The 27,743-nt window shown below is 44.5% G+C and overlaps 2 protein-coding genes across 3 annotated transcripts; both read left to right on the forward strand.

The window, feature by feature from the left end:
* The first annotated feature begins 267 nt into the window (after positions 1 to 267).
* LOC131103473 (trinucleotide repeat-containing gene 6B protein-like) lies at positions 268 to 13,998 on the forward strand. Of its 2 annotated transcripts, XM_058049777.1 has the most exons (21): positions 269 to 604; positions 1,998 to 2,085; positions 2,214 to 2,235; positions 2,350 to 2,781; positions 2,864 to 5,542; positions 5,628 to 5,780; positions 6,125 to 6,309; positions 6,470 to 6,532; positions 6,780 to 6,938; positions 7,078 to 7,215; positions 7,435 to 7,614; positions 7,915 to 8,034; positions 8,323 to 8,515; positions 8,886 to 9,041; positions 9,259 to 9,333; positions 9,914 to 10,060; positions 10,447 to 10,539; positions 10,747 to 10,962; positions 11,041 to 11,111; positions 11,282 to 11,421; positions 12,031 to 13,997. In XM_058049777.1, the coding sequence occupies exons 2-21, from the start codon at positions 2,029 to 2,031 to the stop codon at positions 12,581 to 12,583; spliced, it is 5,832 nt and encodes a 1,943-aa protein (XP_057905760.1). In that variant the 5' UTR covers positions 269 to 604; positions 1,998 to 2,028; the 3' UTR covers positions 12,584 to 13,997. The 2 variants fall into 2 exon arrangements, with proteins under 2 accessions (XP_057905761.1, XP_057905760.1); XM_058049778.1 differs by lacking the exon at positions 7,078 to 7,215 and having other exon boundaries at positions 268 to 604; positions 12,031 to 13,998.
* A 942-nt stretch (positions 13,999 to 14,940) lies between these two features.
* On the forward strand, positions 14,941 to 27,632 carry LOC131103429 (casein kinase I). Its single transcript, XM_058049717.1, has 11 exons — positions 14,941 to 15,222; positions 20,162 to 20,252; positions 20,343 to 20,453; positions 20,525 to 20,673; positions 22,111 to 22,339; positions 23,698 to 23,868; positions 23,961 to 24,109; positions 24,188 to 24,383; positions 24,469 to 24,608; positions 25,951 to 26,018; positions 26,099 to 27,632. The coding sequence occupies exons 2-10, from the start codon at positions 20,177 to 20,179 to the stop codon at positions 25,981 to 25,983; spliced, it is 1,254 nt and encodes a 417-aa protein (XP_057905700.1). The 5' UTR covers positions 14,941 to 15,222; positions 20,162 to 20,176; the 3' UTR covers positions 25,984 to 26,018; positions 26,099 to 27,632.
* The last annotated feature ends 111 nt before the right edge of the window (positions 27,633 to 27,743 follow it).

Raw genomic sequence — 27,743 nt, forward strand, 5'->3', positions numbered from 1 at the left:
TTTATGAGCTACATAGAAAAGTAGAAAACATTCAGACATAAGTGTTGTTTGAATAATTATTGTCAGTTGTTGTATGATTTGAAAGAAAGACCATTTAGGTTAAATGTAAATAAAGTTGCACAAAATAGGCTTTATGAAACCTGTACATACTGTAAATACTGGCTGTACGCCGTAGCTACTTCCCCATGTTTTATTTAGACATCGCCCCTAGTGGACGGCGCCAGTACTGCACCGTGCTCCTCAAGCCCTGTGTGATCAACAAGCAGCCTAGTGAAATGTTACGCTGGTTGGCTAAACCGCCACACAGAAGCAAAATGGCCGATAGTAAACTAACAGATCACACAGCGTCTGTCAGTCACCTAGGGGTTGCCTGTGTCTTGTTTACAGCCTGAAAACCACAGTCGAGTGCAAAAGGATAGCAGGCTTTCAGCAATTCTCTTTACATTAACGTTTCGGCGATGTCATTTCTTATCCAACTTAGCCTTGAAAGCCTCGAAGAACAAGCTCGCTAAGCTAGCTACCTTGCTAGCCGAAGGTCTGCGAGCAGTTGTTTTTTTTTTTTTTTTTTGCACAGACGCACTTTATTTCCGATGTGATTCCCGAGGTAAGTCCATGTTTGCTTGAATATAATCGTAAGGTTCTAACGTTTTTGTGCTCTTTGTCGCGGGTACGCAAACAATTTGGCTTTGGCAGAATAGCTGCAACTGCGTTGCAACACCGGAGAGCGTCACATTAGTGTATGGTAAATATAGATAAGTTCTGAACATATGTGCGCATATATATGGCTTACATTTTCTTTGTAGTCGGTGTGCGTTTTGTGTATTCCACGTCTAAGTTCGGCAAAATGGGTGTGCTGCTTGTGAGTAACGGGTTTATGGACATGACGTGCGGGCTGGATCTGTCGAGTGCTGAACGGCAGGCACCTTGCTGTCTGACGGTCATGACCCCCTCAACACCCCCGGCTCTTCCGGTCATTGCATCCGAGCAGCAGACGCTCTTGGTCGGCTAGCCTCAGCTGTCGTGCTAGTGTCCTTAGCTTATTTTGATGGATGTTGGAATGGAATATGACTATATGACTGGTATATGACTGTAAAACGCGTATGGAAAACCAGAAGGCATGACAGCTGTTTTGCTAACGTTAGATGAGATACAGGTGTGGAAGTGGTAATGACACGTGACAGGTTACGTGAATACTGTATTCAAAACTACCCTTTATGTTTATAAACATGTACATTTACTGAATACCTGTTACATATTATTTTGAGGTATACGTTAGATCCTCACTGCTACGCATCACTCTGGCATTGTCCTTCGATTTCAGATCAACATTTGCAGTAAAACTGACTGTTATGCATTGATTGCGTCCGGACCTAATCTTTTTAATTGCTATTTCCACAAAGGAAGCTAAATACATAGATGTATAATCCCATTTTTTACATGCCTCACATTCTTATTAAAGGCATTTTAAATAATAAAATATATAAATACTCACCACTCGTGAATGATGATCATCAATAGGAGAACAGATTTACATTGTGGCTTTACTATCCGTGATAGTAACCTTGAAACATTTGTTTTATTAACATTTCAGTTTCTTTGCTTTTTGCTGTGTTTTTCATGTTTCATGTTTATTTAATTTCGACAATAAAAATGTCTGAGATGACATTTCTCCAAGGCTGCGACTACACAATCCACATTTCTCGCCTGTTGTTATTCCAGTAACGACTCACGATCATATATTAACTTGTGTTCACCTCGCTGTAAATTTACGTCTTACACTTCTTACACTTGTGTCTATAAATGAAACAGAGAAAAAGCACAAATGTGCATTTTTTCCACAAATAAGAAAAACAAAATGCACTAATTGCTGGGATAGGCTCCAGCATACCCTAGTGAGGGTAAGCGGCATCGAAAACGGATGGATGCATGGCACTAATTTGCTGGGATGGACTGAACATTGAGTCATTCAATTTGTCTGTGGTGTGCTTCCTTCACAGACAGGAGAATCAGGGAAGGGAACAGCAGTTAATGGAAGACAAAAAAAAGAAGAAAGACGATAAAAAGAAAAAGGAAACCTCTCAGAAGGTCAGCACAGACGTGGTACCGTGAACAGTAACACGTCTAATGCGCTAATTATTTACTGTTTGAGCCAAAAAGGTTTGATCATTTTGACAGCTGACCCATTTGCTTGCTGTTTTTTTTTTTTTTTTTAGGTGGCAGAGCAGAAAATCAACGGTAAATATAACCTTTTCCGAATGTATTTATCATTTTTCATTATTCCATGTCGTAATGTGGCGGATGCAAGTGTAAAAAATGACAATAAATAATTGACTCCTGTTAATTTTCCAGTGCCAGAATCAACCAAGCCGTCTGGTTCACAGCAACTCTCCACCCCAGCCTCAGCCTCCCCCAACCCTGGCCCTAGTGCCCCGTCCTCCCCCAGTCCCGGTGCCACTGGGCTTTCTGCACCTGTTCCTCCTGGTGGCGGGAACAATGCAAAGCAGCGGACTGCTGTGGCCAACGGACAGCCCTCCTCCCCGCCTGGAAACCAGAGCGCCCAGCAGCCGCGATACATGTCCAGAGAGGTTCCACCCAGATTTCGCTGCCAGCAGGACCATAAAGTGCTACTGAAGAGGGGGCAGCCGCCACTGTCCTCCATGCTGCTTGGCGGAGGCGGGGGAGACGATGGCACTGGTGGGGGCGGGGTCGGGGGTGGCTGGGGAGCCGCACCACCCTTTTCCGGCCAAGACACAGAAAACTCCAATGCAATCGCAGACGCGGGTACGTTCAAGTGCTAACATTAGCTTTGCTTGTACTGTAGCGCTAACATCTGCTAATCCACGTTATATTTGTCTTCGTTTAGAGTCAAACCTGGGTTCCTCCTCTCCTTCACCAACCGACACGTCATCCTCATGCGTGACCGGTCTCCTGTCGTCTTCATCTTCTACCACTTCAGCTTATGCAAATTCCACATGGGGGGCGGGATCTCTCAGCCTGCCCCCCTCTCAGGGTTGTGACAAGATCATCGTGGATGGGACTGATCTGGACAACTGGCCCAGCATCCGAGGCTCAGCCAAATTGAGTTCTGATGGATCCGAAGGCGGGACGCAGGAGCAAGACCACCCTGGTAACAAAAACAGTAGTGCCTCATGTAGTGAAAGAAACATCCAGCAGAGAGGAGGAGGAGCCGTCGGGGGGGCGGGGAAAGAGGACAGTCCCTCCCGACCGTGTTCTTCTCCTTCTTCCTCCTCTTCATCACAAAATGAATGTGTTCCGCCAGGAGGTGGCATATGGAGCTCTTCCACCACCTCTCAGGTGGAGGCAGGATTTGGGTCAGCAGCATTTTGTAATTCCAAAGTCTCCAGTCTGCTTCCCGGGCCTGAAGAGAGTCCCGCGGATAGCAGCAGCAGTCTCCCCGGTGCCATTTTAAACCCCAATGTGAACCCCTCCGCCTGGCCAGCGCTGGTACCGGGGGAGGCATCGACTTCGACAACTTGCAGCCGTCCTCCGCACTTGTCCTCGTTTCCCGTCGGCACCGCCTCACTCGCTCTTGAGCTCACAGAGACCGCAAAAGTCGCCGTGACCGGAGAACCGCAGGAGTCCTTGGAAAACCCAAGTTCAGGTGGAGGACCACAGGAAGCGGGACCAGGACCAAAAAAAGATGTCGACGAGAGGGATGCGGAGTCTAACATCAAAGGAGAAGGGAATGGGAATAACGCTGGCTCTTTGTCTTCCTCCGGTGCCTCTTCCTCATGGAGATCTTTACCTGCTGTGTCCTCTGCCCACAGAACAGGTGCCTCGGAGGAAGATCAGTGGGGAGGAGGAGAGACTCGAGCCCACGGGCAGGAAGGCAATCTGTGGGGCTTTGGTAACCAGGGTGACAATACAGGGTGCGGAAGAGGAAGAGGTGATGTTGGCTCCGACATCCAAACGGTATCTCAGGGAGTGTGGGAAGACAGGAGTTCGGAAACGGAGTGTGGCGACGTAGCCGAATGTGTAAGTTCAAGTAACTTAGCAATAGCAAGCGGACGAGGAGGAGGTGGCGGCGGCAACGGTGGCGGCAGTGGGGGTGGAGCCCGCGAAGGTGGCGGAGGCGGTGCTTTGCCGGACTCTGCTTCACCAAAGTTTGCAACTATGGAAAATGCTTGGGACAATCAGAAAGCGCTAGAAAGTGGCGACGGGGTAGAGCAACAAGAAGAAGGCCCTGGAGGCGAAGGACCTTCCTCCTCCAATGTAGATGGAGCTGAAAGTGGTGGCGAAGGGAGTGCTAGTGGGCGGGGCAAGACGGATGGAGTCCAGTCTGTGCTCCACCACTCGCAGCAGACCTCCAACGCTGAAGTGGCCTTACTCGGCATGCTCAATCGATCCGACCTGGATCCCAGGGTTCTGTCCAACACGGGATGGGGACAGACGCAGATTCGTCAGAATGTGGCCTGGGATCTGGCCACAGGAGCGGGAAACAGAAATGTAAAAAGTTCCTCTTCCGCGTTCTCATCAGGAACAATGAACACCGATAGTCGCAGTTCCGGGTACGTGTCCAATTCCAGGGCCGTTACTAATGACCAGTCTGCCAGCAGCCACACTGACAGCATGAGCTCTGGTCCTGCTTCGGGGAGGGACTCATGGGATGGCGGTTCTACACATGCCACTTGTAGTCCTCCCATGTCGGATGGCATGACACACAAGCCGGGAATGCCTGCTGTGGATGAGAGTAAAGGAAAGGCAGCTCGCGGTTGGGGTGATCTTCCACCTGACAATCAGGGCAAAGGATGGACTGAAGAACGCTGCTGGGGGGACCACAGGGGAGGGAACTGGAGGGATAATGTGGAACACAGCAGCGGGTGGACAGTCGGTCCGGAAGACAAAGGGACAGGTGGATGGAAGGGAGCCGAAAGAGGGACGGTCGGTGGTTGGGAAGGAGACTGGGTCCAGAATGATTGCAAACCCGGTGGTGGGTGGGGAGACGGGCGGAACAGACCTTCATGGGGTAACCTGGATGAAGGCGGATCTCAACGGGGAGGTTGGGGAGGCGGAGACTCATCCAAGTCCCACCAGGACTGGGGGAGTTCCAAGCACACAGCAGCGCAGACACCAAACAGCCAAGTGGCAACAATAAAAAACCCAAATCAGCAGCACCAATCACAGGGCCATCACCCGCCCGGGGGAAACGCCCAAGGAGGCTGGGAGAGCCGGTCTAATGTTGTAGGGGGTGGTCCACCATCCAAGACTCAAAACCAAAGTCCAGGCTGGATCTCTGGCCCGATTCCACAGATTTCTGGGGATGACTCCATAGAGCCCAGCGGCTGGGATGAGCCCACTACTCAGCCAATCGGTCGCAAAATGGAAATCGATGATGGAACTTCAGCCTGGGGAGATCCTACCCTTTACAGTGGCAAAAATGTCAACTTGTGGGACAAAAATAATGCTCCGCCCGGCGAAAGCCACAGTCCGCAGGCCCCGACGCTGTCCGTGCAGCAGCCGCCGCCGAGACGACAGCAGGCTTTCCAACACAGGGACGCCAACTCCGGAAGTGCAGCAGTTGGTAAGCATTAGTTGTTAGATTCCATTAAATACGCTTATGTTGAGCTGAATGACACCAGGTACCTTGTTAATTATGAAACCCGCAGGTCCGGGCATGTGGGGAGGGGCCACCCAATCTGTCGATAATGGCGCAGCTACTTGGAACCAAGCATCAGATCCAGCTGCAGGATGGGGAGACGCCGAGGACCCTGGCAAAAGATCCGGCTGGGGGAACCTGTCCCCCAGCCCTGGTAATCCAGGTAACTGTTGTGGCTTCTGATTATCCTTGCTGCGGTTACTTATCTTCATCTTTACAAAAACTGTTTATAGTTTTATAGCTTTTGGAGGAGTAACATCCACAAAATGTATTCATGGTGATGATGTTTTTTACGACACCACATTTGTAAACAAAAAACAATAACATTACTTCATGAAGATTTGTAAAACAAGATGTCACTTGTGTCTGCAATGTTTGGTTGATGACAACTTTACACATCTACTGCTAATATGAGGCACGGTAGTCTGTCCTGTTAATTATGCTAGTATTCTGCCAAGCAACTTTTTTTTTTTTTTTTTAACATTGTACCTGAACATTGTATCTAAGGCACCAAGTCGATGGAAACCTGGGGTGGAAAGGGAGAGGGCTCAATGGCAGCCTCCCGCCATCCCAGCTGGGAGGAGGAAGACGATAGTGGGCCCGGGGTCTGGAATAGCGCCGGCTCCCAAGGAAGTAGTTCCTCCTTCAACTCCGTGGGCTGGAGTCATGGAGGCAGGAGAGGCAACATCAAGGTCAGTCAAATTCCAACTTGTACAAAATAATAATAAATAAAACTGCACAATAATATAATTTTAATATAATTTTAGTAGTTTGTGGCCCTATTTTGTTTTGCAGGCATTGAAATGTTACTGACTATCACGCTGAAAGTAATGTTTACGTTTCTTCCCAAAGGGGGGAACTGGAGACAGCTGGATGAACCCGATGTCACGGCAGTTTTCAAACATGGGTCTTCTGGTAATGTTTTTATTGTTAAAAATCAGCAATCCATATATTTGAAGTAGATTTCATTTAATCTTCACCGGTGATTGATGCAGTTTACGCTCATAGCGAAGCATATTTGATGTTTATCTGATCTAATTGATGGCATTAAAACTGACACTATAAGTGATGCATGAACCAATATAGTAGTTTTATACGGTATTATAAAGTAGTCCCAATCTCAAGTAAATTTCTCCTCATTCTTGCTTTGCTTCATTTTTAGGGTGACGACCCGAGCTTAGATAAGAAGATGGACGGCGACAAGCGGGGGATGGCTGACTACAATGGGGAGATGAGGAGAGGCGGAAGAGGCGGAGGAGGTTACCGAATGCCTAATTCCAAAGACTTGAGTCCCGTTGACATGGGCGCCTATGGTGAAAAGGTGTGTTCCCCCATCCACGGTACCCGCTGCCGACCGCCAAATGGTCGTCATTCAGTGGAGACTTTACAACACAGAGATGCAAATCGGACCATAAAAGCCTAGCCATTGATGCGTGGTCTCCATTCTGCCTTGCCCTCAGATGGGTAGCCATGGAATGTATGTTGGCGGTGGTGGAGGGATGCCTCAGCCGCGAGGGATTCACCAGCCTAGCGTGCATCCTATGAACCCCTCTCAGGGGCTACGTGCTCAAGTGCCTCATCCATTCCTGTCTGCTCAGGTTCTACATGTTTAGTACTATATGTAGAGTATACTGTGTGTATAAACTATCTTATGGCCTGGCAGTTTACGGGTTTTTATATGAATTTCCTGTCTATTCTCTTTAGTTACGGCTTCTCAAATGAAGTCGGGAAGAGTATGCGGTATAAATGTTTCCCCATATTCAAGAGAAGCCACGTGATTCCTCAAACGCTCTTGTCTCTCTTGTTGTCACCTCCAGGTGCCGGGTCCAATGCTGAAGCAGATGCCGTCTCCTGGTGGCAGCATGGTTGGGGGAGTAGGAGGTCTCGCTTCTGTCGGGGGGGCCGGGGGTGTCGGCGGAGGAGTGTTCTCTCAGATTTCCCCGCAACAATTAGCGGTGCTCAGTAACCTCTACCCCCACGTGCAGCAGTTCCATCTGGTACGTGTCTAAATCTCAGATTTGGAAATGTTGTGACTCATTTATGAATCTAAATTTAGAAAACGGGGGCCTCATATGAGTCAGTCGGTTCACAGGCTGAATGCATAGACTCACAAATACAGTATACTGGTGCATTGATGGTAGATGTTGTCATGCACGGTGCTGACCAAACAAATCTTTCAATTACTTGGCACCCTCCCTCATGTTAAGCCATCTTGAATTCATTGCATCAATGTTTCCCGTACATAAAATATTTTTACCACAACCTATTTTTTTTTTTTGCCCCGTTTGCAAACACAGGCTTGTCAGCTCTTGCTACAACAACAACAGCAGCAACAGCAGCAGCAGCAGCAGCTACTGCAAAACCAGCGGAAGTTCCCCCAGCCACAGCCGCTACGACAACAGCCAGACCCACAGCAGGTAAGCATACCTCACTCTTATGTTTATAAAATCATAACCTGAAATCACCGTAGCAACACGGTCTCAGCCACAACACAATTATGATTGGCAAGGTTTACACACGATACTGTATTTTGAAATTGAAGTGCGAATGAGTTCCGTTCCTATGACCGCGCTGTAAGCTGGAACTGAGCAAGGGAGTAACGGGATTAATAATTACAGTATTAATAATAACCATTCGTAACATCAAGACTATTATTACTAAACATCCAATTCACGCTGATGGTGATTTCTCTGCTTGTTTCTTAGCTGGCAAGGATCGTGGCCATCCTGCAGCAGCAAAGACACCAACACGGTGGGGCAGCGGGAGGGACCTCAAAGTTGTCTCCCTCTCACCGTGGAGGAGGTCTGGCTAACCAGCCAATGGTTGACTCCTTTCCACATCCTGGAGTGGGTGGCCCCGTATCAGACCTTCATTCTAAAATGCAAGGGATGTACTCCGGTGAGTACAAAAATATTAGCTATTAAATGTATCATCTGTTTTTGTCTCTTTAATGAGGGCTGTCAAATGATCCAAGTCTTCAGTTTTCAAATTAATCTTGATTAATCACCTTTTCCACTGTGTGAGAAATGTGTAAATTTTTTATATTTATATATATTTTATGAAGAAAATGTATTTGCCTCACACTTGTCTCTTTAATAGCAGCACAATCACAGCCAGGAAGTGTTGCGTTCAAAGACACCACATGACTAATTTTTAATGATTATTAAGATGGCTTTAACATCGTTCCCCATCCCCAATAACAGAAGTACTCTGATATGCCAGTCCTCGTTGACCTGAACATTGGTGTTTGAATGGTCCGTCTTGTCAGGGTTAGCCCCAGGCGGTAACATGTCAGGGTTGGAACTCGGAGGTCCCATGATGGGGGGCATGAAGGACATGGGAGGACAGCAGTCCCGCTTCAAATGGATGATGGAGGGACATTCCCCGGCTCCATCTCCTCCCGACTCTAGCCTTCTCAAGAATGGTAGGTCAGCAGATGGTTTGTCACCGAATTTTGGTTTTTACCTGACCTTCGTGGACAGTGTATCGTAAAGAACCGGGTTTTGAATCACAGTCATATGAATGTACAGTATTTGCTATTATCTTTTGCTGACTGTTTCTAAGGTTTTGGTGCTGTAAAGGTGAGTGGAGGCTCCGGTTTGAGGTTCTGGGTTGTGATGTTTCGGTTTTTCTCTTTTTAGGCTCCACAGAAAACTGGCAGCGCACCCCCGGGAGTAAATTGGGGAACAAACCGTCCGCATCCAGCTGGCCGCCAGGTGATTGTTTCACAACTTCTAATCTCCATACAGTACAGATCAGAACCGGTGAAGGAGTGAAATGGGACCCATTTTAGCGTAGTTGCAATTAGAATGCGTGCATAGTCATTTCATTAACGAGATCTCTCCTTTTACAAGTCAATCCTGACAGCCAGCACTCAAAATAAGAGTGTAAATGATCCACAGAGTCAGAGAAATTGCAGTAATACGACACAGTACAAGGGATGGCACAATCAGGCCAGAGGAATCACGCTTGGAGTCCAACACAGCATGAATACGCCCTGAGACACCGTTTCAAATGCTGAGGAAGCGTTTGCAGTTAACGCGCTGATTCCGGTGAACGCCAGTAGTTTACAATATTGAACTTTTTCACAAAAGTACACACTTCCACTCATTTGTAAATGAACTACTGCAATAAATTATTAGTATGCAAAATATATAGATTTTTTTTTTTATTGGACACGATGCAGACTAGTTTACAGCATCACCTCTGTGGAAGCTAGTAGTTGTACCTTTTATAAAGTGATGTTTCTATTCATTTTTGTCAATGATATGTAATGTTTCTGTTCTTTGATGATAGAGTTCCAGCCGGGTGTGCCCTGGAACGGAATCCAGAATAGCGGCGATCCAGAATCTGACCCTTACATGACCCCCAGTGGTGTTCTCGGCTCCCCTGGACCTCCGACACTCACTGATTCCGACCATCAGTTATTACGAGACAACATAGGTACCGTATGTGACCGAGTACCTAGTAATTCTAAGAGCTCAGTAGGTCTTTGTTGCCAGGCATGCTAGATATATTCATGTTTTAATTCTGTAAAAAAGTAGATTAAAATGTCTTACATTTTTAATGCCATAAGTCACTAAAGCGTGGATGAAAGTCTTCACCTTTAATGGATGCTTTACACTAGAATCAGCCCTTCCCTACGATCAGTGAGGATTAGAGTTTTGTAAGAACTATATTTTCATCTTTCCCCTGCACACAATGGTGCCATTTATATCTTTGGAGAGGAATAAAATCAATTTCAGCCCCGCTATGTTGTTGTACTTTAACTTATCATGGAACGCCTGTAGATTTTATAATAACTATCCTCAAATCATTCCTTTAACCAGGGCCAAATCCTGCCCTCAACACCTCGCTGCCTTCACCCGGTGCCTGGCCCTACAGTGCCTCAGACAGCCCGCTCAGCAAAGCACACAGTACAGGTATCGCCTTCTGGCCTTCACAATATTAATATTGCTTCAGGGCCTTCATGTGTTTTTGGTCTGTAAAGTTATTATTGCTGTACAAGTTATGCGCTAAAAAGATGCCAAAGAATTGACTTTGGCTTCCTTTACTCGCACTTCTGTGGTTTGTTTATCAAAGCTTCATTTCCCCCCCGCTTTCCCCCCACCGACCCGTTTCCTCTCCAGGAAAGTACTCCGAATACAAGCCCAGTTGGCCCCCAGAGCCCATCGGACAAAACAAGTCGTGGAAGGCCAATCGCAACAGTTCACAGCTGCCACGCCCCCCTCCCGGCCTAACCAATCAGAAACAGGGCACACCTTCTCCTTGGGGAAGCGTAGGCCCGCGGATAGCCCGGGGATGGGGAGGGGGCGGAATGAATCAAGACTCCAGATTCGGGCCAGGTACTGTGTAATTTGACTCGGGGGCCCGTTTTTCGGTACCATGGAAGCCACTTGAACCGTGACATTCCGTCTTTGTAGGCACAGCTTGGAGCGATGGTATGGCATCAAGAGCCAGTTCCTGGTTGCTGCTAAGCAACCTGACACCTCAGGTAAGGAGAGAACACGCTTAGGGACCAAGTGACTGATAAGAGATGATACAATGGAACTGCTACCCAGACATATTAACCAGTACAAAGTCTTGTTTTTAGGTTCCAGATCATTTTTTTGGATTCTAATAACCCTTACTATGCGCTTGTATTCATTCTTCTCCCCCCTGCAGATTGATGGCTCTACACTTAAGACTATCTGCATGCAGCATGGTCCCCTGCTCACCTTCCACCTTGGCCTTACCCAGGGCAGCGCTCTGATTCGCTACAGTAGTCGTCACGAGGCAGCCAAGGCCCAGGGTGCACTGCACATGTATGTCAATCTACAACACCGACACAATCCCTGATCAATCCCTGATCCCTAAAAGATCTACGCTATTGCTTTGCCACTATGCACTTCCAATTTTAGTATGTATTTTAAAATATCGTGCTGTTTCGTGGTTGAATACGGACTATTATTAGTTTAAAAAATTAAGCATATTTTCAAAAATGTTACATATTTTTGCCTAAATGAAGCATTTTCAAGCATAACTGTCTAAATGAACTAAAATAGAAATATAAAGCTTTCCGAAGAATCATTCAAAAACCCTGTCAGGGGTCACTAGGTGTCATTATTGTTACTGTAATTTCCGGTGAGACACACAAGCACCAGACTTGATCGCAGGGTTTGAATTATCCCAAAACAAGCACAATAATCCCGAACACGGGTTACTGTTGCGGTCATAACCCACACCGAGCTAAAATTCAACTCTTTGTGTCTGCCCCCCCCCCCCATCATCATCATCAGAGAATATTCAGGCAATACCTGTTAAAAGCAGGTGAAGCTGCTAAGATTAGGATTAATGCCTTGCCAATCATGAAGAACCATGGTCATTTATGGCGTAGCAACTGATTTTCCATGTGGCTTCTCCTTTCCTTGAAGGTGCGTGCTGGGCAACACCACCATCTTGGCCGAGTTCCTGAGTGAGGAGGAAGTGGCTCACTATTTTGCACATTGCCAGGCCGCGGGTGCCGACGGGACGGGCGCGGGAAAGGCGGCATCCGCCGGCTCCTCCGGAACGGTCCCCGCTATGACCCAAAGCGGGGCCAGCTCTCCAAGAGGCGAGGGGGCGGCAGTGAGCACAACCTCGGGTGGAGACGGCGGCGGCGGCGGCGTCGAAAGCGGGACAGGGGGTCAGAGCGGCGTGATGCCCCCGGGCTCCGGCTGGCAGAGCCTCGACGGTACAGGTAGCTGTTCGGAAGCCTCCTCGGCCCAAGGACCCGGGCTGGGGATTTTTTCCCAGTGGAGCACTAATGGAGCAGGAGGAGTAGGGGGGGCAGAACCCGGGAGGTCTGGACTTTGGGGCGGCATGTCGGCGGGATACCACGGCAGCAGCCTGTGGGGGGCGCCGCAAATGGAGGAAAGGCAACAAATGGACAGCCCCGCTGCTTTGTTGCCAGGCGATTTGCTGGGCGGGGGGGCCGATTCCATCTAAAAGAGCCTTCTCCTTTTTGCAGGTGTGGACACACTGATACTGCATACACTGGGATTACACCTTGTACTCACTATAGCACACCGACACATTGACATGATATGCATATATTAATGTTCCACACACATAGACATTGTTTGCATATCATTGTGCTCACGCGTAAAGAAGAAATGTGAGACGTGCTTACACACATTCTTGTGGCCAGACTTAAGCTATTATATAACTAAACGCAGGGACTGTTAGATGTATACAGCCTTTTTTTTTTTTTTTTTTCCACAGATGAAGATTTCAACTGCTTAGACTTGAAACCTGAATGAGAATGAAAAAGTCGGGCGGGTCTGAAAGACTCGACTAGACCGCGATGTGCTTAGTAAATAAGACTTTTGCACAGATTTACATTCACACACCAAAAGCGGACAAGCCTTTTGACAGACGGGCACTGTACACAGCATTACCTTCATTGTGTAAGAATACCTAAAACTACTACATGTGACAAGTGCAGTTTGTATTCACGCACCCGGGACGAGTTGCGGGTGGGGTGGGGGGTTGGGGGTGGTCTGGGGGCAGTGACATTAATCCAAACACATGCAATCAGCTCTGATTAACAGAACTGCATCTTACTTACTGTGTATGTCAAATTTGTTTATTTTTTTTCCAGTTTCTATGTAAGGCTTTAATTTTTGAAACAGTGAAAAATAATGAAAATGTAATTTTTTTTTTTGTTTTCAAAATGCTGACCTCCTACTGTTTTATCTCGCGCACTCTTTGTTATTATCTCTTAAATATGTTTGTTACTGTTGCAGTGCTAAATGTTCAATTGAGGCGTTGTTGCATTTCTCCATGTGTGGGTACTGTGTCCAGTATCATTCACACTATATGGACATGTGTATGAGTGGGACTGAGACCAAGTACGTGGATTCAACCACCACTGTGTGCGTGTGCATGTTACTACCTGTCAGAAATGCAGGCCAGGCTGCTTACTATACAGAAGGTCTATACAAATTGTTTTGTGTGTTCATTATACCTGCTGAATATGTTAAGAATATGGCACTAATGCTTTTTTTTCCTCTTACTAGAAGTTGTTTGTTTTTGTAGTGGAGTTATCTTTTTATTGTCCAACTTGCAATAATTAAAAAAAAAAAAACAAGAACATTTTAATGACACAAGCGGATAAAGGCATAAGCGTTGGAAAACCTGGAAATGCCAAAATCTTATCAAACTGTGTTGGAGCGGGTGGGAGGGGTGGGCTGGGTTGTTTACAACTGCAGAAAAAGAGTTACCATATGTTTTTAATGTTCTGGTGTTGTGTATTGTTTTAAATTAAGACAGGCTTTCACACTCCTGTTCAGTGTTTTTGTTTTGAAAATTTTACAAAGGAAAATTTTATTTAAATGAGAACAAGATTAATAAAGATGAAAGTATTGGCTTGTAAATGTGCGTTGTAGTCATTTTTGGACCCGACCTTCTGTCCAAACTTTTTCCAGTGATACATGAATAATGCTAAAACCGATCCAATGCAAAGATGTATATCACAGGTGGCAGAAAATGTATTTCTAGCATGTCCACAGGGCCACTAAAAAACAAACTGTGGGCCATTTTGGCCCTTGGGCCGCACTTTGGTCCCCCCTGTTGAAATGATGTGCGCTACATAAAGCATGTCATAAACCCGTGTGTTTATCATGCCGGCGACATCACAGTGCGGGAAAGCCTTTATGCGATGTTCATGGATGAAGCAATCTCGCTCCATCTGTCGCTAGCTGGTCGCTATCCGTCACTAGCTAGTCAAACCAATCCTATTTAGCGCCTGCGTCATCCGTGTGTAAGCCACTGCTTACTTTATGACAAGTATTCACCCCTCTAATCAGTACATGGGAAATGTCGGATATATTTTCATAAACATTTTTAGCTAAGAACCACATACTTCAGAATGTAATGTTGCTATACTGAAGCTAACCAATAATAAATAAAATACTTCTTACCATGAGTGGTCAGCACCATCTCCTTTGTCAATAGAAAATGTATGGATGGGTTAAAATGCATTAAAAAGATTTATATTTTGAATGTTATTTTGACTTTTTTTAATGTTTGACTTTAAAATGTCAGTGAAAAAACAAAACAAAATCAACACGTTTTATCATGTTTAGAAATGTCTGAGAGCCACCTCTGGCTCCGGAGCCGCAGTTTCCCTACCCTTTGTCCTAAGGGATGGAATTTATTGATTACAGATGGAAATAATTTTTTGCGACATTTACAAAGAAACACATGCAAAGCACACGTGTAGGTTCACGTCGACACGACTGCAATTACGCAAAGCACAATTGATGTGAGTTGGTGTGTAAAGGGGTAAAATGTGTGCGTTGTTCCTTAAATACCAGTGCATTGACATCCGGAGAATGACATCATCGACGCTTAAGTAACGAGAGGGGGAGACAGACTCGTGGAGGACGGCCGTCAGTGCCACCGGAGCTTCTCAGGGACTATCAACACGGAGCGCAGCCGACGACAGAGCTAAGAGCTGGGGGAATGAGCGCCGCGAGAATCCGCTCCCATCCTCCTCTACCAAGGCTCCTATCCGCCTGACAACCATCGGAACAGAATCTTCACAGAACCAGCTCTCATACGAGTCCAATATCGGCTGTGAGGTGGGTTTTGGAACCGGGGAAACCAGGGGGGAAAGGGACCCGATTTGGCCGATACAGAGTGTACTATTCACGGCTTAGCAACATAGGGGGAGGGGACGAGCAGATAGCCAGGTCTATCAACATGGAATAGTCGAGCATAAGAATGGGTGCGGTTTTATGTAGAAAAACACACAATGTGGATTTATTACTGAATGTTTCGAACCTAAATATTATTTTTAATGTGGGAAATCGTAAAATAGTTGGTGTTCGGGTTTCGGCTAATCCACTTCTAGTAACGTTAGCTCAGTGTTCATAGCTAACAATGTAACACCGAGACTTGGTTTTTAACACGAATTAGCATCTAAATGTGTTATTTCCACTTTGTGGCCACGCCAAGGAAGTGGAAGATTTGACAAAACGTCAGCTTTTACGCTTGGTTGTTTCAACCCTTGACGAGCACAGCCGAGTTGCTCCTCCTAAAAATCGCAAACGCTGCAAAGTACGGAAGAAAATCGTGGCTCCGGTTTTGGAACGTCGATATGTTTGACCATGAATCCGCTGTTGTTGAAGTGCTCCGGGCTGTTGTCGAGTTGGGAAGCAAGTTGACGGAATGACAGCTGTGTGAGAGGCGTTGCGGTGCTGTTTTTCATTCGTGATTGTGAAATCCCCTGGCTTTGGGGCTGTGACACTTGCTTTTTGTTTTTTTTTTTTAATAAATTGTGCCTGCTTACTTAAGGATGTAGGAATGGACATGAAGAACTCCAACCTGGTTTGGAGCATCATCTGATCAGCCAGCCCACACTGAGTAGTAACCCTAGCCATTGTCCTGGTGATGACTTCCATGATAGCACATGATGCAGTCAATGTTCCACCCTTTATGCCGTCTCATAATGCCCTTATACAAACCCCAGTCATGTTCAGCTTTTCCAAGTGTTCTGTTTTTGTTAGTTTTCCTTGCCCATACCCTTCAACTACTACATGCAGTACTTAGTATTATGCAGTGCAATTCCACATCATTGCAAATGGTAATAATAAGAGGTACCACATACTTCACTACTAGTTTTCCTGATAATTCTGTTCCAAAAGTACCAAAAATGAGCAATTTTCTCCAAGGAAATCATGTAAATCCAATTACAGCAAGCTGTAGTTTATCTTGGTTAATTGCTATAATATTGATATTAGTATATTTTCCTATTTGGATCATGGAAAACTCATTTAACAACCTTCTAAATCTGTTTTTTAACATTAGAGCTCTGTAGATATGAAATAACACCCCTATAGTCACATTTACAAACCTGTTAACAACCTTCTAAATCTGTTTTTTTTAACATTAGAGCAAAGCAGATATGAAATAACACCCCTATAGTCACCTTTACACTTGCATTACCCAATATAGTGGACATAATAAGAAAAAGTAAGACATAATATAGACATAATGCGGTGGCTACTGTCTTCAGTGGAACTATACTGACCACTATAGAGTACTACGTATCATCTTTGAATGCATCTTCTGAATGCCTTACATTTATGTTTTATATCATTTTGACATTTTCATGCTTGAATACTTCATTTGGGCTTAAAATGTGTACATTTTTCTTACACGGCTATGGTTTATTAGCATATTTTGGAAAAGCAGTGATGGATTGAAACGGAACTTATTGAGGGGGTCATGTAATCTGTTCCAAGCACCAAAAAAAAAAACATTTTATAAAGATTAATTGAAGTTAATGAACATTTATTATTGGCAAAGACGATGAGGGCGGAGGCGAGGGAAGTGATGGACGGCGTCCAAACCAGCAACAACTTCTCAGTATCTTGGATCATTTCCCCTTTTTTTGCAATGTTAGCTTGCTAGCTTTGTCTTTTTTTTTCCACCAGGACGAAGCTTGTTGTTGTTTGAGTTAGAAACATGAATGTGTTGTGTTGTGTAAACTAAGTATGTGACGTTTATGGATAGGTGTGTGATCTAAGATGGCTGAACAATATTTTAAAATGCAACAATTTACTATGTGTAATTTTGTACGAGGACCGAGGCAAAATTTTGGTGTGATTTTTTTTTTTTTTTTTTTGCTGCAAACCGAGGTTTAGCGTCCTGCTGCTTGGTTATTATTGTTGTAGCATCATTACACAGGCATCATTTAGACTATATTGTGCTTGGCCAAGTGAGAGCCAAATTCAAATGAAAACCAGATGGATTTGATCTCAACCAGGCTGTCACTGATCCTGTACCAAGTAATTGGATTACGCCACTTATTGTGTCACTTGGTGAAAAATGTTCTTGCTAAATCAGATCCGTCGCTGCAGACCACGAAGACACCCTTTTGGTGTAATGAAACCTAACCTTTTATGAACCCTAATCTATCACCTCCACAAAGGCAGGTTGTTTTCCCTTTAGCAAGACAGGTGGGGGATGGGGGGGGGGGGGGATTGTGATTGTGGCTTCACTTTTTAAACATGTTGGGTCATCTGGTGTTTTTTTGGACCCTTTGTAATGTCAGATTTGGGCTTGAATGGTTTTTAATAAGGCACACGTGATTATATGAGTGGGTGTCACGAGACAAGATTGGAGATTCTAGCTTTACTTTTAATTTAAAAAAAATATGACAATATATTGCAGTCTAATATAATTTTCTACTATGTTACGCTTCTGCTCTCTGTGTGTATGGTACCGGTCCCGCCTCCACCCACTGAAACAAAGCGACTGTATGGCTGACAAAAAAGACTCACTCTGTCTCCGTTTTGCTTAACGATGATATATGCCCTTCCATAATGCGATACCCAATTAAGACGGTTTGCATTCATATGTAATGTGATATTATGACGTGTATTTAAATATCTAAAATCATACATCAATTGTACCGTTAGGGTTGTTACTGTACATGCATTACTCATGTGATCGTTTCGGTAGAGGCGTATCCTTTTCCCCACACGGTACACATTAAAGTGAGGGACGGGGGAGTGTGCCTCCCCGCCCCGCCTCGCCTCGCCGGGCGTCTACTTGGTAAACAAATCCTGTTCAGTCCAGGTGATTAGCAGGAGTCATGGCCATTGATGGCGCCGAGGAGAAACCAGAGCCTTTGCCTTCCTGGTTTAATAGGTAACTGGACTAATAGAAGGGATAACAGAGGTTGGGCACACACTTGCTTTCATAAAAAGAAACGCTGTACACTAAAGTGTGCCCATTTTTGTCCCTCTGTATGTTATAAAATAATTATTAATGAGATTTATTACATGTGACCTGTAACACACAGTGGGAATGTTTATCACAGTTTACAAAGATCAGGTACCAGGCAATATTAAGGACTCTAAATGCAATGTACTAAGTTCTATGTGAAGTACAGTAAACCTCGGATATATCGGTAATTCGCTCACAACGGACAGATAAAAAAGAACCGATTTTTCTGTAATGCATTTCCAATAAAAATTCATTGCATATATCGGATTTTTTATAACGGATTTCGCCTATTTCGGACAAAATCTCCAGTCCCGTTCCAATGCATTTCCATGAAATTTCCCTCGCATATATCGGATGGCCGCATTGTGGCGCTCCGATTCGCCGAATCGTGACAGGCCGCTATACGACGTCATTTGCAGCGTTTGCAGCGTTGCCTGCGCGTCCAGGTACATTGGAAACATAGTCAAGGAAGTGCCTTTTTATAACGGATAAAATCCCATTTACGCATATACCGGATATAAATCCCATATATGCGTAAAACGGACATTTTCCGGTATACGCATATAACGGATTTCGCTTATATCGGACAAAACCAGTGGGAACAATTGAATCCGATATATCCGAGGTTTACTGTATTTCCATAATGCCTCATATTAACTCACTAGCAAGACCTCAGTGTATAGACTGGTCATATATCTCATCTCGTTTCATATTATCTACATACTGTATTGTATATAACTCTGGGGAAAAACTGTTGATTTTGTTAATACTTGGGTTGTTTATATTTATTTTTCTATATTGTGTATTTTGTACTGCTATTCTGTACTCTTGCTGCTGTGCAATGCAAATTGAATAAGAGCACGCTGCATAATGCATCACAGGGAAGGGGGTGAAGATTTCGAACAATGTCAATTTGACATAAAACGGCCTTGCGCTGTTGTCCCGAAGTGGTCCAAAAGCCCCCCGTGCCTGACTGGAAGTGTATTTTTGAAGGTGCAGCAGTGCCACATTTGGACCAAGTCAACACACCCTCCCGTTTCTATATAAGGCACAGTTAGTTTCAGTCATGCAAAGCGTGGGGGGCGAGGAAGCAAATCTCCTTGATAAAGTCACGCTGTGTGCAGATAGACGCTCCCCCCGGCAGGGCTCTGGAGTTCATTGCACAGAATCGTGTAAAGGCCTTGACACTGATTAAGCCACAGTGGCTGCTGCCGCCCCTCTCTCGTTGGTACGGCGCTTAGTCTTGCTTTCACAGTGGCTGAGAAATGTGGCGTGGTGGAGCGCTGTGAATAAATGATGATCCCGCTCCGGCATCGCATGCCGTTAACGGAACCCACCACATTTCTTCTTGCGCCAAGTCTCCACAGTCCTACTCTCTTTTTTTTTTTTTTTTTTTTTTTTTTCTCCCTCCCTCTCAACGTCTCTTCCAAATGGCAATGCTGAATTCTGCCGAGCCCACATTTCTTTCCCTTTCCCCTCCCCTCCGTGTTTTTGCTGATCTCACTGCAACTAGCTACCCCCGCCTAGCGACCCTACAAATCTATTTGTGCATGACTGGAGGCCAGACAGCTGTTTGCCGATCAGCTAGCCCGGCTCCTTTTCCCCACACTAACCAACTCCGCTCTGATCAATGCGTCTGTCATTGAACGGGATGGCGAGCATCTGACTGACGCGTCCGTCCGCTTCGCTCCGCCACTTAATTATAGGGGAGCCTCGCTGTACTGACAACAGAAAGTTGGCCCGTTTGTTATGCTAATGTGTGTGTGTTGTGTCTGTAAACGATAGTGACTGCCTGCGATCATGGAGCTGAGAGTGGGGAACAAGTATCGGCTCGGGCGGAAGATAGGAAGTGGTTCCTTCGGAGACATTTACCTTGGTAAGTTGAATATTGTTCCAATATTTCATTTCAAATTTTTGTTTTTTAAGCCTCCCGTGGATTTTAATATTTTTTTAAAATTCTCTCCAGGTGCTAACATTGCCACTGGTGAAGAGGTAGCCATCAAGCTTGAATGCGTGAAGACCAAACACCCACAGTTACACATTGAGAGCAAGTTCTACAAGATGATGCAAGGAGGAGGTACTAACGACATATTTTAACAATAACACCCAAGCATAATATCATACAAAATGTGTATTTCCTCCCTCCAGTGGGCATTCCATCGATAAAGTGGTGCGGTGCAGAAGGAGACTACAACGTCATGGTGATGGAGCTTCTGGGCCCCAGTCTGGAGGATCTTTTCAACTTCTGCTCACGCAAGTTCAGCCTCAAGACCGTGCTGCTCCTGGCCGACCAAATGGTACCCCTTTCAAAAGAATACGCAGTATTTATGATTTATGATGTCACTGAGTCGTGTGCACGACTAGGCAGGCTACTTTTCTTCAGTTTGAGATCAGGGGTCTCAAACTCAATTTACTTGGGGGCCACTGGAGCTAGGGTCTGGGCGAGACCGGGCCGCATCAGGTTTTCAAAAAAAAACAAAAACGCATTTATTAAAAACAGAAAAATGAATAAACTTTGCTTTGGTTTTGATTTTCTACAAGAAAAGCTAAAATAAGATGAAAAATAAATAAACAAATCAAGAATAAAGAAAATCAATCAATCAGTAATAAATATAATAATAATAATAATAATAATAATAAAACGGCAAATAATAAAAACTTAAGAAACCACATATAGTTGGTGGGTAGACAAATTATTTTTTCAGATTAAAATTAACAAAACATTATTAGAGCCCTGTAGACATGACAAAACACGACTATAGTCACATTTATACTCTTTTTATTTACAACATATTGCGCAACTGCAGGGTCTTGAGACACATGCTAACTCGCAAACGAGAGAGCTAGCGACCTAAACGGTAGCCTTCAAGTTATTTCCTTTAAACTTAAATAGCCAAAAACTTACCACTTCCACACGGATAGGGAGGATAACTATTAACAGTTATTTAACCTTTAACATGAACATTAATCAAACGTAATAATTTTTTCTGGGTACATGATACCATACAGCATCCATATCAAACTTGCGCGGGCCGCAAGAACGTTAAACTTTCATATCAAGGCGGGGGCCTCAAACTAGTGTCCTGCGGGCCACATTTGCCCCGCGGGCCGCATGTTTGAGATCCCTGCTTTAAACCAACCCGAACAATACCGTACCTCTGTGTTTGATTGTTCTCTATTTATATAACGCTGCAGTTTTCCTGGCTTTCTTTCCCAAATGTTTCCAGGAACGCACATTTGAATGCACCACTTCCACACGGATAGGGAGGATAACTATTAACAGTTATTTAACCTTTAACATGAACATTAATCAAACGTAATAATTTTTTCTGGGTACATGATACCATACAGCATCCATGTCCATACTAACATTAAACCTTCATATCAAGGCGCGGGCCTCAAACTAGTGTCCTGCGGGCCACATATTTGAGACCCCTGCTTTAGATTGTGTTGCCAAATGTCCTGTTGACCTCCATTGATTACCTTCTTTATCTGATCGGTCAAGAGGATCCGGTATTGTTCAGTTGTAACAAATTAATCACTAATTTAAAGCCACAAAAGGCCAAAGAAAAAGCAAAATGCAGATACTGCTGTCTAATGAGGTACACTGTGGTTTTGAGCAATGTACTGAGATCTGCTACTGTATTTCAGTATAAAGTGAAGGATTTTTGTGATCATATACTCGAGTCACTACTTTAAATGTATTCGATTCCTTTGTCTCCGTCTTTTCGTAGATAAGTCGTATTGAGTACATCCACTCCAAGAATTTCATCCACCGCGATGTGAAGCCAGACAACTTCTTGATGGGGCTCGGCAAGAAGGGCAACCTCGTCTACATCATCGACTTTGGGCTGGCCAAAAAGTACCGTGACGCCCGCACACACCAGCACATCCCCTACAGGGAGAACAAGAACCTGACGGGCACGGCGCGATATGCGTCCATCAACACGCATCTCGGAATTGGTAAGGAAGGAGCGCACGGTGCTTAGGCCCTAACCTGATTTGGGGGTCATTTGCCGAGGACATTGTTTACTGAGGCCTAGCAGCGTGTGCTGCATAACTGTTAAAATGGTGGACGCCTGTTCGCTCATTTTTACTTGGCAGGCATACAAGTAGATTGTCTGTCAGTCATGGAGGCTGGTGTGTACTAGTATATCCTCGGGCTGTACAATTACTACAATAGATGTAATGAAACAGGCATCGTCTCCAGCCTTCAGAATTCCACTCTGTAATAATTATTCAGTAAAACACACTTGAAGGTATGGATGCGTTGCAGCGCAACCTTGATTTATGGCTTTAATCGCAGTTTAATCGCCAGCCAACTCGGTCATATTGGCATGCAAAGGGTTAATAACAAGACTTTTTATGCCTCTAACCTTCAAACAAGAACTTCAGGAATTTCTAGCTGCTGCTACCTTTTCCTGGTTTGGTGTCCATGTGGTGATGAAGTGGTGCAGTTTGCCGATCAAGTCAACGTGGAAGGGGGGGGGGGGGTGGTCTCATTATGGTTCCTGGTTATGAATTAACCATAGCAGCCACCTTGCATCAATGGGGGGGAAAAATAGAAAGACTTTAAATAAATCCGCAAAGTCAAAGCGTAAGGTCACCGCATTTTCTCACTGGCACATGCTATAATTAATATAACCCCCCCACCCCCACCACCACCACGCCCCTGCAAGTTGCACAATAAAACAAACAAATAAGCCACAGTCAGGTCGAAGCAGTGCAGTGTGGGTGTGTTCTTAGTTTACACCTTTTAGGTCAAACGTAACTCAAAAGTTCAACAACCACAACACAACTGTGGCTCTGTGCGGGCATCCCAACCCCCCCCCCCCCCCCCCCCCCTCATGGAAATGAATCTGGCCCACGTGTTTCCACGCCGTGCTAAAAGCTAACTAAAAGGAGCAGTTTTTACAAGCCTTAAAAGGAATTACCCATGCCACCGGTCTGCTGATGCTGTTGCCGTTGTTACATCATATCCTCAAAAGTGTTTATTTCTTTAACTTCTTGTGGCACAGTTCCAACTGTACTTGACTTGTCCATCCTTTTATGAAAATGCTACTTCCTGCTAGAATTGTACACGCCTACCTTGCAGTCCCAACTACCTTTGATGTCCCCAGTCAAATCCGCTTACCAACTGCGACAGAAAACAAATAGCAGTCATAAAACCTGACTTGGGCCCCGTCATTTATAAATGGATGATATACTATGTGGACATGCTTTTTTTTATTTTTTCCAAAGTAGTCTTCCATTGACCAAAATGGCCGTCACGTAAAGAGTCCCTTTCTATTGCAGCGCTAACCAGTTCTAACTGTTTACAGAACAGTCCAGACGTGATGACCTGGAGTCCCTTGGCTACGTCCTCATGTACTTCAACCTCGGGTCCTTACCCTGGCAAGGCCTCAAGGCTGCTACTAAGAGACAGAAGTACGAACGAATCAGCGAGAAGAAAATGTCCACACCCATTGAAGTTCTTTGCAAAGGATACCCTTGTGAGTGATGCTATTTTTGGTCATTATATTGTTTTTTTTTTTTTAAAGCTGCCCACATGACCTTTTTTTTTTTTTTCTTCATTCTTTTTCAGCCGAGTTCTCCACATACCTGAACTTCTGCCGATCACTGAGATTTGATGACAAGCCAGATTACTCCTACCTGCGACAGCTCTTCAGAAATCTCTTCCACCGGCAGGGCTTCTCCTACGATTATGTCTTTGACTGGAATATGCTCAAGTTTGTAAGTTGATCAAGTCTTTCTAATTGAAGTTCTAATTGAAATAGAATACTATTACAACATGCTAATGTTGTGCCACAGGGGGCCACTCGGACAACTGAAGATGGGGACCGGGAAAGGAGGACTGGAGATGAGAGGGAAGATCGGATCGGTGTTGCGCCCAGGGGTTCTGCAGCACGGGGCCTCCCCCCTGGTCCCAACCCCGGCCCTGCCAGCAGAGTCCGAAATGGACCAGAACAGGCGGTCTCTAACCCTGCCTCACGGGTCCAGCAATCTGGTAAGTTGGTCACCGAATGACAAATCATATCCAAGGTTTTTACATGCTGATATATCTTAATATATATCTTAATACGTGATTCCAGGAAACACATCACCTCGTGCCATCTCTCGTGCAGAGAGGGAGAGGAAGGTGAGCATGCGGCTCCACCGCGGGGCTCCCGCTAACGTCTCGTCCTCTGATCTCACAGCCCGTCACGACCAATCCAGGATTTCTACGTCACAGGTGGGAAAACGCTCACTATCACTTTGGCTTGCCAGGTCCCTTGCACCACCACGTACTTCGGAGGGAAATATAGTACTGTAACATAAGTACACCGCTGCTAGGTTTACTGTCCCCTAAAAATAACTCTTTACGCACCAGTTGAAGTCAAATAGCTGGCAACACCGGTGCCGACACTTGACAGTAAACTTGTCCAAATTGCAGCCGTAGTGTCAATATTTGGTGTGAGCACCGTTATTACATCACAGCACTAGGTCATGGAATTCATTGGAGTTGGCTTCCACTCCTCCATCGTATCACCGAGCTGCTGAAAGTACCGCTACCTTTCACTTGAGGATGTCCCCACTGGGGCTCAATTGGGGTGGGTTCTGGAGATAAACCTGCTTGGCGACCCAATCACCTTCAGCTGTACTATAATACACGTTGGACATCAATAGCGCTGTGTTAAGTCATTTTTAGTGGAGAGTGAACTGATACTTCTATACAAGTGGTACACTGACTACTCTAAATGAGTGGGTACAGGGATAATAATGTAAATACCCAAACTCAATTAAGGTACATGGAAAAACTGCATGTAATAACATATTCCAAAAACACCTGTCAAAGATCCTCTATGACATGACATGAGCACTGTGCTGTTTTTAAGAACCATTCTGCAAAAACACTAGTCAAAGATCCTCTTTATGACAGGAGAGCTTGGCTGATTTTTAGGATTGTACTAAAAAAAAATGCGATACATAGATTGTCTATAGACAAGAATGCTCTGCTATTTTTAAGTCCGACTGCAGAAAGGCTAGTCAAAGATCCTCTATATGACAGGAGTGCCCTGCTGTTTTTATGGGCCGTACTGTAAAGAAAATGTTTCTCAAAGATCCTCTATACAACAAGAGCGCTCTGTTGTGTTTTTTTTTAGTCAAATATCCTATATTTGACATAAGCACTGCTGTTTTTAAGAAACATTCTGCAAAAAAAACTAGTCAAAGATCCTCTATATGATAGGAGTGCTTGTGAATGCACCTTTGCCTGTTTCTTGCATGCCTTGTTTCTTGTTCAGCTGGAGCAGGAGGGGAAGGAACACCGTCCGTCTGACACAGATTCAGATATCTGCTGGAGATGAGCGAGATGTTGTGTTGCAAACAATCCCTTTTTAAATAGAAAAAAAAAAAGTTTGATTTTAAAGATTTCTGAAATGTGGGTCATCGTCTTGTTGTTGTTTCAGAACATGTACTGTACTGCAAATGACACCATTGTAAGGTGTATGCTGACTTTAGCGAAGTACTATTTATAGAAGTGGACATAGTAAACATTTAAAGTAAGAGTAAATATCTACTCTCTTGTCTTTCAGGTCAGCGTGCCATTCGAGCACATGGGGAAGTAGAAGTCTTTGGCTCGGCATGCACATGAAATTGACAGGTGAGTTTCCCCGCTTAATTGACATACTAATTACATAAGCACGCCGCCTATTACTGACTCGTGATACCTTATTGTTGCAGGGCTTCAAGGTGTTTTTGTCGCTCCGGGTTTCATTTTTACTTTTGCTTATGAAAAGATTGATGCCAACGGACACATGGGAGAGAAGTACAGCAAATCCCAAACGCATCCAGAGATTTTTATCGTACCCAGCATCCAGTCTTTTTAGGGACCCTCTCTGTGAATCCCTGGATCATCACTACATCGATGCAAAAAGCAAACCTCGCCCCCTCCTCCTAAAATATTCCCCCGACAAGGAATTAGGGGAACTGCTGGGTCAAAGGATGTGAACGTTCAAACATCAACTCCCTTTTTAAGTGTCGTCTTAGTAGAAATGTAGCCTCTCATTTAAACACAAACCTTTTTGGTAAATAACGGGAGAGGGTAGTGATTTGAAAGACGGATAAAATGTTTTATTTTTGATTTTTTTTTTTTTCCCTGGTGATTTGCATCCAGCCCTTCATCCACCGTGTGATTTACTGTCCCTTAAATTCCAGCCACCAAAACCAACCAGTACACATACATAGCTTTGCCTGTTCTGACTTGTTTGTTTATGTATGTGAGTGCTCTATTTTCTGTAACACAAGTTGTTAAGGTAGTTGTGTCAACAACACACTCCCAGGTCCTAAGGTCCTAAGGCGAGGTCCTCAGGAAAAACCACCATTGTACTGGACCAGACACCATGACACCCCAGTTGGACTATCAAAGAATGGCGGCAGTTTTGCTTTTTTAAATCTTAATGTTAAATGTTACTTTAAAAAAAAAAAAATCATAGGGGGGGGTTGGCTGACTCCATTAGGGATGACTTTTATGGGGAGGGGGGTCCTTTGTTTCTTTTTTTAAACGTTTACATCACTGTAAATATTTTTTTATTTTTTTGATGTAAAGCCAAAATGTGTGTTTTTGTTTTGAAGATGTAAAGTAGGAAAACACAAACTAATGACTTAAATTTGGGAGGGGTTCTGAATTTTAAATAAATGAAAGTACTACATTTTGGACATCAATGTTGCTCTGCCAACTGGGTCATAAAAGAGAGTGTGGGTGTGTGTGTGTGTGTGTAAGGATTTGGAGTGTGAGTGTAATCCCTGATAAGAGTGCAAGGTTCATTTTGTGTGTTTGGAGACCTCTCTCTCTCTCAGCTATTTAAGTGAAACTACTTTGATCCTATTTGTTATTTACCTTCCTGTCAGTCACCAGATGTAACTTCACTTTCCTTCAAATCCTCTCAACACAGGGCTTTGTACATCCCCCCCCCTGCAGAAATATGTCTACCCTTGGTGTCCCTTTTTTTAATTTAGTTTTTAACCTCCTGTGACCTTAATGATGTCATTCAGATCAACCTAACCGACTCAATTGCAGGGATGTGTAAATAGCTTGGTACTGCGTGTAATTACCTTTGTACAGGCCACCATGACCCAGTGGCATTGTAACTGTTGTATATGTGCGAGTGTGTTTGGGGGGTGGGGGGGTATTATATAGGTTAAGGTGACAGAATTTCACTTCATGTATTGTGTACTGATATCTTGTACAGTTCTTTAACACTTTATTTACAACAGTATTTGTGTATATTTTATGAAGTAATAAAACCGGATCTCACAATCTTGCTTTATTTATATTTTTTTACCTGATCACGTGTGGTTTACTGCACAATACATGATTAAAAATATA

Source organism: Doryrhamphus excisus, chromosome 15, assembly GCF_030265055.1.
Source record: "Doryrhamphus excisus isolate RoL2022-K1 chromosome 15, RoL_Dexc_1.0, whole genome shotgun sequence".
Taxonomy (NCBI): Eukaryota; Metazoa; Chordata; class Actinopteri; order Syngnathiformes; family Syngnathidae; genus Doryrhamphus; species Doryrhamphus excisus.